The sequence below is a fragment of the Schistocerca americana genome, chromosome 1 (assembly GCF_021461395.2).
Source record: "Schistocerca americana isolate TAMUIC-IGC-003095 chromosome 1, iqSchAmer2.1, whole genome shotgun sequence".
In the NCBI taxonomy this organism is placed as follows: domain Eukaryota; kingdom Metazoa; phylum Arthropoda; class Insecta; order Orthoptera; family Acrididae; genus Schistocerca; species Schistocerca americana.
This window is the reverse complement of record NC_060119.1, coordinates 893967583-893984036: the sequence shown is the minus strand read 5'-3', so window position 1 is coordinate 893984036 and position 16454 is coordinate 893967583. Positions and strand designations below refer to the sequence as shown.

The 16454-nt window shown below is 36.0% G+C and overlaps 1 protein-coding gene across 1 annotated transcript in view; it reads right to left on the bottom strand.

The window, feature by feature from the left end:
* The window catches only part of LOC124547407 (SUMO-conjugating enzyme UBC9-B), a 31197-nt gene extending 15709 nt beyond the window's left edge, over positions 1–15488 (bottom strand). The window contains exons 1-4 of the mRNA XM_047125103.1: positions 15331–15488; positions 14634–14720; positions 14474–14557; positions 14283–14400 (exon numbers count right to left, since the gene is read on the bottom strand). Of these exons, the coding sequence (XP_046981059.1) occupies positions 14283–14400; positions 14474–14557; positions 14634–14699 (268 nt within the window). The 5' untranslated portion in view covers positions 14700–14720; positions 15331–15488. The remainder of the gene's footprint in view (positions 1–14282; positions 14401–14473; positions 14558–14633; positions 14721–15330) is intronic.
* Positions 15489–16454: the final 966 nt, after the last annotated feature.

Genomic DNA, 16454 nt, shown 5'->3' with positions numbered 1-16454 from the left:
ATGTATGATACTTCGACTCAGGAGGCCCAATGGGTGGTGTAGAGATGGAACAACAATTGAACTCAACATAGGTGGTTTGACAATTTAGTATTAACAGATTAGTTTAAAAACTGCTGCCACCTCATGCTAAAATACCTGCCTGGAAAAAAAAAAAAAAAAAAAAAAAAATAATGACAAGAGGCAACCTAAGTTCACATTCCACAAGTTTGGTTCTTCAGCTACGTGAAGAAAATGACATTCTCAGTCATACCACCGGCAATGTTTCCAACCCTTCTTAATGAATTCAAATAGTCTAGTGGATAAGACAAACCTCCAAAATGTGTTCAAGGGCATATGGAATACTCCCACTCAAAAAAGAAGCTGTCTCCTCTAAACTCCCAGGTGAACACGATAAGGAAGAGAAAAAGGAAGCTGTAGCTGAATCTCTGGCCTCTTATTTAAAGTCTATATGGAAAGAAAAAACCAATAGCCCTTCTAAAAACAATAAGAAAGAAAACTGATAAGCCCTGGCAGTGTTGTTTTAGCTGTTCATGCATTGAGCACTGGCCCCGAAACATTTGCATATTAAATGAAAATGTGTGTGCACCACAAAAAATTCAAAGGAATAGTCCATATCAATTTAGGCAGGCTGCAAAAATCTTACTTTCATAGTCTCTGAAATTGAATTTAGCATATTTTAAAATGAGGGATCAAGTAAGAAACTTTTTCTTTCACCAAAAAATTTCTGCTCAGGTACATCACTCCAAAGCTGACACTGCGCACACCATTTTGAAGATGTGAATTTTGGAAAAAATTTCGAAATTCTTTATCTCTGGAACAGTTCTAAATATTTTGCTGTGGTTTTTTATTTGAAAGATAACTGCTTATGATTGCAAAGAAATACTCCATTTGGACTTACCTGTCAAAGTTCTACTATAACATTCTGAACTTTTTTGTAATTTATGGAAAAAAAATTTTTTCAAAATGGCAATCCATAAAATTGATTTTTTCTGTTTATTAGTACCATATAGTTCTACATTCCCCGAAAAGGAGAGTTTCCACTTTTAGGTTGAACAGGTTTTATAAACAATTGAAATTTTTGCCGTACATAAAACCTGTTTTATTACTACATTATCACGTAACAGGCCCATAAAAAACAAAACCTAGCCTTATTTAACATAATTTTAGTTTTGAAAGATGAGTAATAAGAGACTCATTTTCAAAGCATTTTAAATGGTTCCAAAATGTATGTGGAAGGTCCGAAGACTTAAAGGTTTCAATTTATACAACTTCTGTGCACTCTGTTCTGTACTGAAATCAGCCAGTCACTGAACTAAAAATGTGTTCTACTATTCAACATCTCCCTTTGATAGAGTGCACTGCCTTCCTGCTGAACCAATAGCAACTGGAGCACTTACAATCTTCAAAACATTGTGAAGAGGAAGTGAGCCCCGATGGCATTGCTGTCCTTCAGCTGGAAACCTATATCCAGCAGCTGATCCACGTGGTAGCATGAAGTTCACTACAATTTCATTTAACTCCTACCTGGTGTCTAATCTCTGCAATCCACCAGACACACACACACACACACACACACACACACACACACACACACACACACACACACACCCCCTTTCGCTCATCACTTTCAGTCCAGAAATGTGTCTTCTGAATTCCTTTCACAGAAGTAGTTTGGACCATTCTTTTTTCTGCTCAAGGAATTCTCCGATTTCCACTTTGGACAAAAGAATGAGGGCTGTTGATGTGTAAAATTTCACAACTCCCATAAAATCCTCAGCATTCTGAATTGCAGCTGTATTTGGTTGATAAAGATTATATTCTGTAGCATGGTGCTTCAGCAGGCCTCTTACACCATTGCAAGGTCCCTTCCTAATAGCACTGTGCACCCAAACAGTTAACAAGTGACTTAATTCAAACAGCTGGTAACTATTTTTAAAATGACTAGGAGCACCTCAGAAATAATAATGATCTTCTCTGCCCCTCTTTGTAGTTGAATAATTTTGGGCATTGCTAGCAAAGCACATGCTAAGTCATGTCCTGTGCCTTCACTTATAACTGCAACACCTGTGGTCTTGCTTTGTGAGCACTGTAAAAATTGAAACTCTGTCATTACTCCAAAGATAGCCTCGTACTTGTTGTGGTAGAATTTCAGACCAGTTCTCAGCAAAATCACAGTGAAGCACTAAAGATAGTTCTTCAGCCTGTACACACCCTTTCACTTCTGCAATGTGTTGTTGCAATTTTTTCAGATGCTGCTGTGTTACTGCTTTCACTGACATTTACCAAGTTTATCAATGAAACTGTCAAAGGCAACAGTTTTCTTAGTCAGTTTATTTTCCTCCCAAGTTGCATATGTAATTTCTGCAGAGTTATTTGCTATACCTTACAGGCCAAGTGTGTTTAAAGGAAGACCTCTCTTCCCAGTGCAGTCACCACATTTTTGAGACAAACAAGTCTCTCGCTTTACGTCACATACTACTAAAGACATCACGCACCCAACCAAGATGTCATATGGCATGTGCTCCAGTAAGTTCTTCAAAGTTACTACACAAAGTTCAAAATTCACACAGTACAAACATAACCAGACATCCGTGTGGGTGTGGAATTACCCACTTAGGTCATATTGCATAAAATGTTGATCTTCCAATATGTGAAGTTGTATAGTTGCTCTTATAAATGGGTCAGTCCAAATGAAGTGGTCCAATAAAAATAAGTTGGTTGCTTGACCACATTTATATATTTTAATTTTTTTTACCCTATAATTGAGAAGTTCAAAACAGTTTTTAAAAAATTTTACCTTTCACCTTTACTGAATGGCAGCCATATTTATTTGTAGGCGCGCGATGATTTTTCAGCCTGAAGACATTAGCGAAAATTTGAATATCTCTGGACTGGGTTGTTACAACACAGCAGTTGACTTAAAAAAAAAAAAAAAGAGAGAGAGAGAGAGAGAGAGAGAGTCCTCTACAACAGTGTCTATTACACAAAATATCCTAAATTCAAAAATAACCAGTCAAAATTACCTCCAAAGTTTGGTATACAAATTTTCAAAAATCCACTTTTTAGGCCCAAAAATAGCAAACAAATGATTTATGAGTATTTTTTTCCTATAGTTAGATATCATACACTACTAGCCTCATATAGAGCAAGAACACATTACTGTTTCCTTAATTTTTTATGATTTTCTGAAATTTGAAAATTTTCATTTTTGTAAATTTTGGGGTTGGTTATCTCAGGTGGGACTGAACATAAAAATAATTTTTTTGCAGTTTGTACACCTATATGATAGCAATATACTGTAAAAATTTCAACATTGATATCTGATTGAACAAAGATATCAATTTTTGAAAATGAGATAATTCACATTACTCTACAACTGATCTTATGGCTGTTGCCTATTCATGTGTGATTTTGGCAGGATATAATCAATTATTATTGAAGTAAGGTACTGAATTATATACAAAACGTGGAAACATCACTGAAATTAACATTTATATTATTTTGACATACTTAAATATTTTCAATTAACATCCTTCAAGATGCGACTGTTCCTAAACCTGGTGGTGGATGTTAAGAACACTTACTTTTTCAGGCAGCTTCTGTGATATAGAATAAGATCTCCCAGTTGCTGTGGCAAGTTCAAGTACTGAAAGTTTCCTTAAAACATTTTTCATTGGTATCCAAACTTTGTCCCTAGTAGATTTATTGAATGATGGTCTTGCGCCAGCAGGGCGGTAAAAATGCACAAAAACAGCATTGTTTTCCAAACTTATTCTTTCAGCCTCTGCAAGCCACCACTGTCCATCATACACACATGCCACTATGTCATTTCATACACACACGCCACTATGTCATTCAACGTTACAGACAATTTTATTGACAATGATCCTCAAATTTCAGTTTCTGATAATACATAGCAATGAACTAGGGTTTCTGCAAAGCCAAGGAATTTGTGGAAATGCCTTGTTCCTTTTATTGCTATACACTTTCCAAATCTGGTTTGAATATTTTTCATATGCAGAACCATTTCTTTCTTGATCAGAAAAGAGGTAATGCCTTTCATATTATCATTGCAAAGGACACACACATCCTGTACTGTGAGAATTTGGTCTGCAGTTGGTCTTTGTAGGGTGGCTTTACTTCACATTTTGTTATAGCTCCTACTCCATCACACACCATGGCAAGATGCAAAAAAGTGCCATTCAGCCTCCAACCCAAAGTCTACTTTGTGGTTGCACAGACGTGAAAAATTTTTCGATCTTATACTGACTACTACTTCCATCTGGAAAGTAGGCCAGCTTCTCAACTTGCGAAAATTTTCTTTTATGTAATTTATTACATACTTTTGAAACACATGTACAGCCAAAGTGTTGTGCTTCAGGTAGTCGCTTAGAATGCGAACTGAAGAACTACAAACTTCATCCTCCTCATTTTTAAAGTAAAGGATAAAAGGATGCACTGTTGCCTGGTCACTGATCCAGTGGTACCCTTGTATTGCATCCTGAACCAAAAATGAAAAATTTTCTGCAAAATCAGCTAGCACTAAGCATTCAGTCTCATGAAGTAGTGCTTTTTTGTCCTTCAAAAACTTGCTTTGGATTTTAGAAACATAATGGTGACTTGAGTTTTTGTAAGTTATCATTAAATATTCCATGTACTCTTCCTGAGATTTAACCACTTATCATTTCTGCCCTGTCAGTTGTGACCCACTGTTTGAAGGTAATACTTTCTGGCATTTACTCGTCATATTCTTGAAACAATTCAATAACGGTCTCCTTACCAGGGCATTTATTACCCAAACTCATCACACAGTCATAACTGTTAGTGTCAAAGACCATTAAATCCAGCAACTCTTTGTAGTTACTATCACTGAGTTTTGCACCCACAATCATCAGTTTGTCATTTTGATGAGATAAACACGTAAGGAGTGTGTCCTTGAGGATCCAGCCAAAATACACCACTTAGGGCAGAGGTCACAAAATTTTGACCTTCCAATTTTGCAATCAGAATTTTCGAAAGCTACATAAAGTTCATTTAAATTCGACAGCACTAGTTGTTTCTGCTTTGTTACTTCAACTCCATTTATAACAACTCTTGCTATCTTTGCAACCTAGGCATGTTTTACTGTTTTCACAATCTTCAAAAAACTGCTGGATCTTTTCAATTGTTTCTTCACTTATAGCTACTCCTTTCTTCTTTCCTAAAACTGAAAGAATGCCTTGCTCTTCCACTAATTTTCGGGTTAGTTTAACCAAACGATGAGAAACACTGAATTCATGAACTATTTTTTCTCTTGACCATGAGTCAGGGAGCAAACTTAAAATTTTAACTTTTTCCTCTTTAGATGTCACTGAACATTTAACTTTTAATTTCTCTATTAAGCTCAAATTTTCAGTGTCAGATGATGCTGGTGGTAGCTTTTCTTCTATAGAAACAATGTTGGTACCTGCATTATTAAAGCACGATTCCAAGTCTTTTCTAATTTTGTCTGGAATTTGTTGTACCTTATTTTCAATAGCTGCTTATCTTTTTCTGCTACTTAATTTTATTATTTTCGATGCAGGAGATACATCTAACTTGGAACAAGCAAAATCTAATATGCTAACAGCTTGCTCATTAGGAATATAAATGTCATTAACAACGTTACATGATTCTGGTTCTGTATTCACAACAAATATTTTTGAGTAAAAATGTGGGCACAAGGAATTTCCAGGAATCACATTACGTTTCACTCTCACATAACAAGGACAAATGTTCAAGTTTTATTTCCCTCAAACCTTTAGTAATAGGCTTTTTATGAACTTTAAGTGGATCACAGCACTTTCTTCCAAAAATGTGGTTGTACTTCAGAATATGTTTCTTTATTATACTAACAATGATGTTACAGAAGAACTCACTCTAAATTTAAACAAAGTTTGTCTAACTTCATCAAAGTCATTGACATTTTTCAAGTTTTCTGAAACTGGACCGTGAATTATTGTGACACACTTCACTAGCTATCTGTCCAACAAGAGCACTGTTCATCAATGTTATTGCATTCCTGCTAATCTCTCAAAATTAATTACAAATTACACACAGAACAAAGCACATTACACATTCTACACTGTCAAAGTATGTACATCCACTCTAACAGTGGTTTCAGAACTGACTGCCTCAACACCACGCCCAGCAATAATATACTTCTTTATTGACACTAAACCTAAACGGAAATGGGCATTTTCATTACCACAGACCAAAAGCAAATGCTCCTATTGTTTAATATTGTATTATTAAAATTAAATAAACTAAATGAATATTGGGTGATAGTGTTAACTAAATGTGTCTCAAATTTTATTACAATGACACAATAAACCAATTAAATAAGCAATAGCCATAAGATTAGTTTTAGAGTAATGTGAATTGTCACCTCATATACAAAAATTCGTATCTTTGTTCACAGTAAGATATCAATGTTGAAATTTACAGTGTACAAACTGTGCAAAAATCATTTTTATATCAGTCACACCTGGGATAACTAATCCCAAAGTTTACATAAAATGAAAATTTTCAAATGTCGAAAGTTCATAAAAATTAAGGAAACATTTGTATGTGTTCTTGCTCTATACAAGGCTAGTAGTGTATGGTATCTAACTATAGGAGAAAAATACACTCAAATCATCATTAACCCAGTCCAGAGATATTAAAATTTTCACTAATATCTCCAGACTGAAAAATCATTGCGCACCTACAAATAAATATGTCCGCCAACCAGTAAAGGTGCAATATAAATTATTTTAAAAAACTGTTCTGAACTTCTCAAATATAGGGCAATCACATAGAAAGATTAAAATATTTAAAAATGGTCAAGGAACCATCCCTGGACCACTTCACTTCATATGGATTGACCCAAATTGCAAAAGTTTCTTTAATACTGCAAGTCATGTACCTCTAAGTTTCACAACTTTTTGACCTTCAACTGTTACAGTTATAGTATCTTTTTTTGATTGCACTCTGGTGAGAACAGTCCCATTTGTCTTCCAGATAAAATGACTGCACTATCTGAACTTGAGCTGCTTCTACAGGATGACCATAATAGGGATCTGCTCTTCCAAAGACTCCACCTAGCACGTACTTTGATACTGAAGGAACGTGGTTCAAAGTTTTTTCTTTGAAAATGTCTCTGGAATAATAGTTAAAACTTGCACTTTTTCACTGTAGGATGAAGAATATTCAGCAACTGAATTGATATTTGTGAAAAATTCCTGCCAAGAGATGCTCGAGTTCTTTGGTTCATTTTCCTCTGAAGATGGAATTTCTACTTTGAAGAGTAGTCAGTTTTGCTGTAGTGTCTTCATCCACAGCTTTAGTAATTTCTCTGCATTTTCTTGCTGCATAGAGCTTATCACTCTACTTTACTGACCACTGTTTTGTAACAGGACTAACACATACCTCTGTAGTTGGCTGATTCAGGGTATTAAATTCTTCTTCTATTGATGCAAAATCTGAATCATCTGCACCATGGGAGGCTCAACCTTGTTCACATACTATCATTGTTGTTGTTATGTCAAAACAATTATAACACAAAACGTCACCACTGGCAACCTCTTCACTTTGAGATCGAGTCTTCAAATGAGAACACTTATTCCCAATCTGAACAAAGGGTTTCTATAGTTTGTATTATGTATCACTTTTATGGATATGCACCCAGCACACTTCACTCTCCTGTGGCCCCAGCCAGAAGACATTTCAAATAGTCCTTTTCACAAAAACGCACTGCAACTGTGTCAACTGGCACAGTCCTCACAAAAACACAGAACTCACTGGACGGTCTCAGATTTCTTAGAAGCCTCTTCAGTAAACAAATTAGTACTGAACAACCACGACAAACTGACAAGAAACTACAACAAAGTGATGAGATAACAGCATCAAAGACGGGATAACTGAAGTGTCCAATTCCATCCCTCTGCTTTGACCAATGACGTCACCAATATGGCGGAAACAATCATTCACAACAACTCACATACCGCTCCTATGACATCATGTAAACATGACAACAAACACGTAAATAGATTGAAAAACCACCAAACAGATGTTCCTCCAAAAATATAATGAAAGTAACGGGACAAGCAGTGCAAAATTGGGGGTTTTTGGGTGGGGACATACCAAATATAAACAAATACCACTACACCAAACACCAAAAAACACTAAATTAACAAGACCCCACAACCTTCCCAAATTCCATTACACACAAAATCCACTGGAATCTATCACTTCCCCTGACCTATATAGGTCAACAGCAACTAACGATACCAAACCAGCCATAGCCACAATCACACCTTGCAATCAAACACTTCCCTAACTCTCTCTCTCTCAAAACCACACAAACCAACAAAAAAAACCCACACAAACCAACAAAAAAAAAACCACACAAACCAACAAAAAAAAAAAACCACACAAACCAACAAAAAAAAAACCACACAAACCAACAAAAAAAAAACCACACAAACCAACAAAAAAAAAACCACACAAACCAACAAAAAAAAAACCACACAAACCAACAAAAAAAAAACCACACAAACCAACAAAAAAAAAACCACACAAACCAACAAAAAAAAAACCACACAAACCAACAAAAAAAAACCACACAAACCAACAAAAAAAAAACCACACAAACCAACAAAAAAAAACCACACAAACCAACAAAAAAAAAACCACACAAACCAACAAAAAAAAAACCACACAAACCAACAAAAAAAAAACCACACAAACCAACAAAAAAAACCACACAAACCAACAAAAAAAACCACACAAACCAACAAAAAAAACCACACAAACCAACAAAAAAAACCACACAAACCAACAAAAAAAACCACACAAACCAACAAAAAAAACCACACAAACCAACAAAAAAAACCACACAAACCAACAAAAAAAACCACACAAACCAACAAAAAAAACCACACAAACCAACAAAAAAAACCACACAAACCAACAAAAAAAACCACACAAACCAACAAAAAAAACCACACAAACCAACAAAAAAAACCACACAAACCAACAAAAAAAACCACACAAACCAACAAAAAAAACCACACAAACCAACAAAAAAAACCACACAAACCAACAAAAAAAACCACACAAACCAACAAAAAAAACCACACAAACCAACAAAAAAACCACACAAACCAACAAAAAAACCACACAAACCAACAAAAAAACCACACAAACCAACAAAAAAACCACACAAACCAACAAAAAAAACCACACAAACCAACAAAAAAACCACACAAACCAACAAAAAAAACCACACAAACCAACAAAAAAAACCACACAAACCAACAAAAAAAACCACACAAACCAACAAAAAAAACCACACAAACCAACAAAAAAAACCACACAAACCAACAAAAAAAACCACACAAACCAACAAAAAAAACCACACAAACCAACCAAAAAAACCACACAAACCAACAAAAAAACCACACAAACCAACAAAAAAACCACACAAACCAACAAAAAAACCACACAAACCAACAAAAAAACCACACAAACCAACAAAAAAACCACACAAACCAACAAAAAAACCACACAAACCAACAAAAAAACCACACAAACCAACAAAAAAACCACACAAACCAACAAAAAAACCACACAAACCAACAAAAAAACCACACAAACCAACAAAAAAACCACACAAACCAACAAAAAAACCACACAAACCAACAAAAAAACCACACAAACCAACAAAAAAACCACACAAACCAACAAAAAAACCACACAAACCAACAAAAAAACCACACAAACCAACAAAAAAACCACACAAACCAACAAAAAAACCACACAAACCAACAAAAAAACCACACAAACCAACAAAAAAACCACACAAACCAACAAAAAAACCACACAAACCAACAAAAAAACCACACAAACCAACAAAGACCCACAAACCAAGAAAAACAAAAAAATGACACACACTACAACAAAATATCCTCTACACAAAATAAAAAACCACCCCTCCACATCCCTCTACAAACTTCACCATCAACTAACCCCCCAGCCCAACACCTAACCAACCCACAACCTTCGGCCTATACATCCTACTAACAACCTTTAAAAAACCCTAAAAATACAATAGCCCTCAGAGACATGTCCAGCTTAAAAATGGAAGCTCTCCTTTACAGAGAATATAGCACTACATGGCTATAATTAACAGAAAAATCAAGTTTTCTGGATTGGCATTTTTAGAAAAAGAAATGTCTGTAAGTTATAAAAAATCCAAAAGGTGACAGTAAAAAATCTTGAGTGTCCAAATGGAGTATACCATTGTAATCATAAAGCAATTATCTTTCAAATACGAATACAAAATATCTATAACTGTTGCAGAGATACAGCATTTTAAATTTTTTTCGAAAATACTAATCTTAAAACTGGTGTTTGCAGTGTCTTCTATGGAGGCCAGATCTCTGGGCAGGAATTTTTGTGGAGAAACCAAAAATACGTGTTCCTTACTTACTCTTAAATTTTAACATATGCTAAATTCAACAACATCAGAGACTGTTAAGGTAACCCCCTGCCTGAAGTGATACGAATCATGCCCAAACTGTCTGCAGGTACAAATGAACCTCAGCATAGTTGTTCCACGTCATCTACAGCTAATGAGCCCTAACTAGACAAGAAAATCTCTTCCAAAAGTGTGAATTCTTCATCAGATGATGAGCTTTGTGTAATATTGCCAGAGTATCTGGAAACTCATTACAGTGATTTTGTTTCTTCGGACAATCCTGTTATTTGCTGCTTACAAAGTGCAAGTAAAGATCTTTTTCCAGATAATGTTATGGTGGAAGCAATTGGGGCTAAAAGAGGAAATAAGCTTTTCACTACATTTGTAGTATTCAATAAGTTGCAACAAAGGGAAAGGTAGTTTAAGTAATGGGGCTTCATTCCAAAAGAACATATTTTCACTGCACCATTCTGTTATATGATGTGACTGGCAACATGCCTCCACCAGAGCTAGACACTGATGGGTGTATAATTCCGTACGAATTTCCAGTGAGAATTTTTGTATAAAAGCTTAACATTTTTGTCACAATAGTTTTTTACAGTGTGTTTCAATCAAGGATTGATAATATTCATAGAAATGTGTGTTTCAGCAATTCCTAACTTATAAGCATTTTACAAAACACCCAGTTTTCAATGTAGGTCACAGAATACTTTACAGGGGCCCTACTCATACTGCACTAGAGTAACATTTATACCAAGACCATTCCGCCCATGTTTATAATAAAACGAATTTCAAGTAGTCAATGAAACCCCACGTTGCAATGTAACAGGGACCTGTTGAAGTTCTTTTTCTACGAGGGTGGTTTGAAAAATTTTCAGAATCACCACGAGTGGTAAGTGCTAACACAACGAGTTGTTCACTTGATATTCATTGACTGTTGCCTGTAAACATGTGTCATGTCAGTGCTCTTGAAAGAGAGCTGTGGCAGTGACTTGGCTCTGTTGTTCCTGCATAGTGACTTGCAAACACCGGGATAAAAAAAGAAAGAAAATCTAGATTTGAGCAGTGATTAAGTACTTAATAAAAAATGTAAAAAGCAAAGGACATTCACACTGATTTCCAGACTATACTGGGACTGCTCCTGACATTCAACTGTTGCCAACTGGACAATTAAATTTAAATTTGGTTAGCAGAGGTTAGATGATCCGCACAGCGATCAGCCAAGATGTGTTACTACCCCAGAAATCATTGGAGAAGTGCACAAAACGGTCATGGAGGATTGCCAATTGAAAGTGCTCACACTTGCCAAATGTCATCTGAAAGGGTATATCACATTTTAACTGAAGGATTAGAAATGAAAAAATTATGTACAAGATGGGTGCCATGACTTGATGCGCGCCCACACACGTGCCATCGCCACGGCAAAATTACACAAACTAAGGTATGAATTGTTGCCACATCCACCTTATTCACCTGATATGGCTCCATCAGAGTTCCATCTCTCCCCAAAACTGAAAATTTTTTCTTGGTGTGCAGATTTACTTCAAACGAAGAATTGATAGCTGGAGTTGACAACTATTTTGCAAGCCTGAGGAAACTCACTTTCAAGATGGGATCAAAGCACTGGAACATTGTTGGACCAAGTGCATTAATCTACATGGAGACTAGATCGAAAAAGTTTCAGAGATGTAAGTACTTTATTTTATTGCGTTCCGAAAACTTTCCAATCCACCCTCGTAGCAATCTATGAAAAATATAACTTGCACAGTGCACTATGAGTTTTTGTAAAAGAATAATGTATAAAATACTATGAACACAAATTGATATATGCCTGATAGTCTGCAAAAACATCAAAAAAGGGATAAAACTTACCCTACATGATGGTACTGAAGTTGAACACCTTTGTAAAGCTCAAACTGCACTTTGATTTGATATGCAACATTACCATTGACAATGTACTATGGGAGAAAATATTTTCATAATCTCAAAAACACCCCTCTTATTTTTATCAGAAGGGTGCATGTATTACGTACCTCTTTTCCCCCTTGGGAAAATTTGTGGCATTTTTGTTGTAGCTTTAATTACACTGTTACAAGATTTTCCACTGTGTATGCAGCTAATACCAGAAGTAGTGACTGAAGTGCACTTACAGTGTCAGCAGCTCTTCCACTGCTGCTGTTAGCAGTTCATTTCTGCTGGTTGTGACTAATCAACTGATAGTATATAATAGTCAATAAGTATTGCTGAATCTAATGACTTATTTCTGAGAAACAAACATATTAAATATGCTCGTTTTCAACATGGAGAATGCAGGATTGACAATTACTGATCTGGCTGCCATGTATTACAAGACTGGTTTTCCTATTTACATCTTGTAGCGTATGTCTCTTGGAATATGACAAGATGTATTGCGATATTGTTTTGTTTTCCAAAACAAATGGCTCCGAGCACTATGGGACTTAACATCTGAGGTCATCAGCCCCCTATAGCTTAGAACTACTTAAACCTAACTAACCTACGGACATCACACACATCCATGCCCGAGGCAGGATTCGAACCTGCGACTGTAGCAGTCGCGCGGTTCCGGACTGAAGCACCTAGAACCGCTTGGCCACAGTGGCCGGCTGTTTTCCAAAACAGTTTGGTTGTGGGATGACAAAGCGAACAAATGTAAATGGTAGGAAACTAGCTGTGGTGGACTGAACTATAGCTTGGCAAAAAGATGTTTGAAAAAACCACAGCTCAAAACTAAGTGTTCAAGACTGAAAATTTCGAAAGTTAGTAATAACGCAGGTTGCAAGTCAAAAATGTTATCACGTGTTCTGAAAGTCTGTGAGAAAAAATGCTACTATTTTGGTGAGTTGGACTGTAAACAAAACAGACATTCCAAACTTTGAACTATATGGCCTAAGCAACTAATTAGGGGAAGGAGCATTCTGAGCAGCAAAGTTGCTAAGCATGGAAAGAAATTATATCCAACAACAGCCAAATTACTGAGACACTTCCCATGCTGACGAGATTGACAGAACAATGCCAGGGAAGAAAGAACCATCAACTAATGACAATAAAATTAACATGCAGCAAAGGTTAATCTTGGCCAACCTTTGAGGCTAACAGCCTTTTTTTACTTGTTAGTACCAACTTATAAGGTATAATTTTACAAGTAATGTGAACTGTCTTAGCAGACAGTCAAGAACACATCCTGTCTGTGATTTTGAAGAAAACTGATTTTATAGTTTAATACTTATTTATATATAACATGAGAGAGGAGTGGTCAATACAAGTGTTATTTAGTTTCATATTCATTGGTTTCATCAAGGTGACACAGCAGCTACTTTAGGATACCAAAGTGTGCATTAGCCAGTCTTTTTCACAAGATCAAATGTTCCATAATTATGGCACATGAAGCTTTAAGCATGACATCAGTTTCAGCTTAGAATGAAAAGCAATATTTTTTTTTTTGTTTAATTTGAAAAACACACACTCTACAAAGAGTAATATTGACGGCTTACCTACTTTATAGGTGTATAGAATATAAACAAATCTGATTTAATGTGGAATGAACAACTAGTAAATACGCTCCACAAATGAAAGTGTTTCTTACTAGTCGCATTGTGTTCATACTGGATAAATACTGTCTGCTTTTTATAGTTTCTCTACTGACACTTTTAAATGGGAAAATTCAAATCCACAACTTTCAGAACAATTGTTTTAGCTAGCTGGCACAACCAAATCCTTTGTAAGATATAACATGAAGGACTAAAATAACAGCAATAATACACCTTGTGTGCACGCAACTTACCTGAAGGATAGACATTGGGATGGAACAACGGTGGTTCAAATTTGCACTTTGGGGGGCTAGAAGGATAATCATCCTTGAAGATCATTCTTAGTTTATATTGACCTCCTTCCCAAGGTGTCTGCAACAATCAGACATTTGTTAAAAACAATCATGTAATTTGTGGATGCACTATATTAGGCATATTTTCTTACCCCTTTCTTCCCAGGTATGGAACATTCCCAGCTCATCAGATTTAAGCTTCCATCTGCGTTCTTTACAGGTCGAGCTACAAAGCCCTAAACAACACAACAATTTCGTTGAAACTTTATTCCCTCAAACGAGCCTCAAACAGGAAAATAAGTGAATCCTTACAAATGGGTGATCCTTCCTCCAGGCTTTCCGCTCCTCCGCTAGACGTGCTATGGCGATCCCCGACATTTCTGCACCGAGCCTAGCGGTCTGAAAATAAAATGGATTTAAGAGGAAAAAAAAACAAACGATATTTCTCGCAACATTTTGCAATTTGAATATGTAGGGAAGTGGACTAAATAGAAAGCAGCAGCATTTCGAGATATGATTCTCTGGTCCATCAATTTGTTTGGACTGAGATTTGTTTTCGCTTGTCAAAGACACGTGCGCATTCTTTTGATTCGCACGTCAAACACTGGTCATTACAAATTTCACTGCATACGCTCATGACGACAGCGGTCATACACTGACCACACTGTCAATATAAAATTGTCATCGACCTTCTTTTCCATTATTTTAGAGCAAATGCGAACAGGCGGGAAATCGTTACACCATAACTACCGAAGACTGTCAATGCGACAGGTTTCCAGAATCAAGAATTCTTAGTATTATTTGTCACTTAAGACTCGGTTTCGCTGCTACCCCCTTGTCGCAATCCACAACTAATCATGCTGTACGAAGTAGTTAAAATCAATGCAAACAATAAATTTTCATATTGACACTTATATATATGCCTCGTCCAATCCATGCAACCGCTTTAAAATCACCGTAAAAAATCTTAATAACTTACACGTCATACTCATAAACTTCTACACCCTACCTGATCCAAGCGTTAACCACGTATAATACGAAGAGCTATCTAAACACCAATCTTGCGAACACAACAACCCTCCCGTTCAAACACACGAATATGGCCGCTTCTCTTGAAACTCAAAGCCCAATAAACAGTCAGAGATCACACTAGTATGCTAAGACGATATCAAAGTTTCTCATTTTTTTATTTTATTTTCCAAACAATTACAATACAAATAAAATACTAAGGAAGCAGCCGTAAAGGATACAGCAAAAACCATACTATAGAAGGACGTCACCTCGACTAAAATTTTCCATAAAAATCTGCCTATTCACATTGTGTTTGGAAAAAGATAAAAAAAACGGTATTACCACAATGATAATAATGAGAATTCAAGACTTCTATTCGTTAAAGATACTATAGAAAATATTGTAAAATTCCTCGAGCGTATTATAGTTCACAGTTATTATAGTTCTCCGGCTTCTGCCTCGGGTACGAGATCTTCGCTAAATAAACCTGTCAATGTGCCTATTGCGAAACGCAACAAGTGTTTCTTAAGCTTCTCAAAGACTCGTGTTTTTCAGTTATAAAATGGTATATTTCACCTTGAAATAAAACAGTAGGAATTACTATTACTTCGTTTCATTATAATGTCTAGGCTCATCCACTACTGTATTAACCGTTAGGCTCATTTCACGCTCACGCTGAAGCAACCATTGCTCAGTTGCATTTCCACCAACGAGTTAAAATTTTAACTCGTTGATTTCCATGTTAATTTAACAGAGTATCGCTGCGCACAGAAACTGTTTATATTTTTATAATATACTATCAATATGCTCCTTCTGCGGAAGTTACTAATTACTACGACGCAGTTTCAATCAGTTTACGTATATAGTTCCGTGCGCCTTTCTGTGATTAAACTGAATCACTAAAATACTTTTACCCAACGATGCGACGTAATACTTTCAACTTACAACACTCTTTAGCAAATTCTTTAGATTATTCAAGCGCAATTCTGCGCATGCTACAGCTTCTTGAAACGGCTCCCTCGTTCGCAAAAACCCGCGTGAGCAATAGAGCCTGAGCGTTGTTGATGTTACAACAGCGAGCAAAACAATGTCCTCGCCAGAAAAAATGCACGCTTAGGTTTG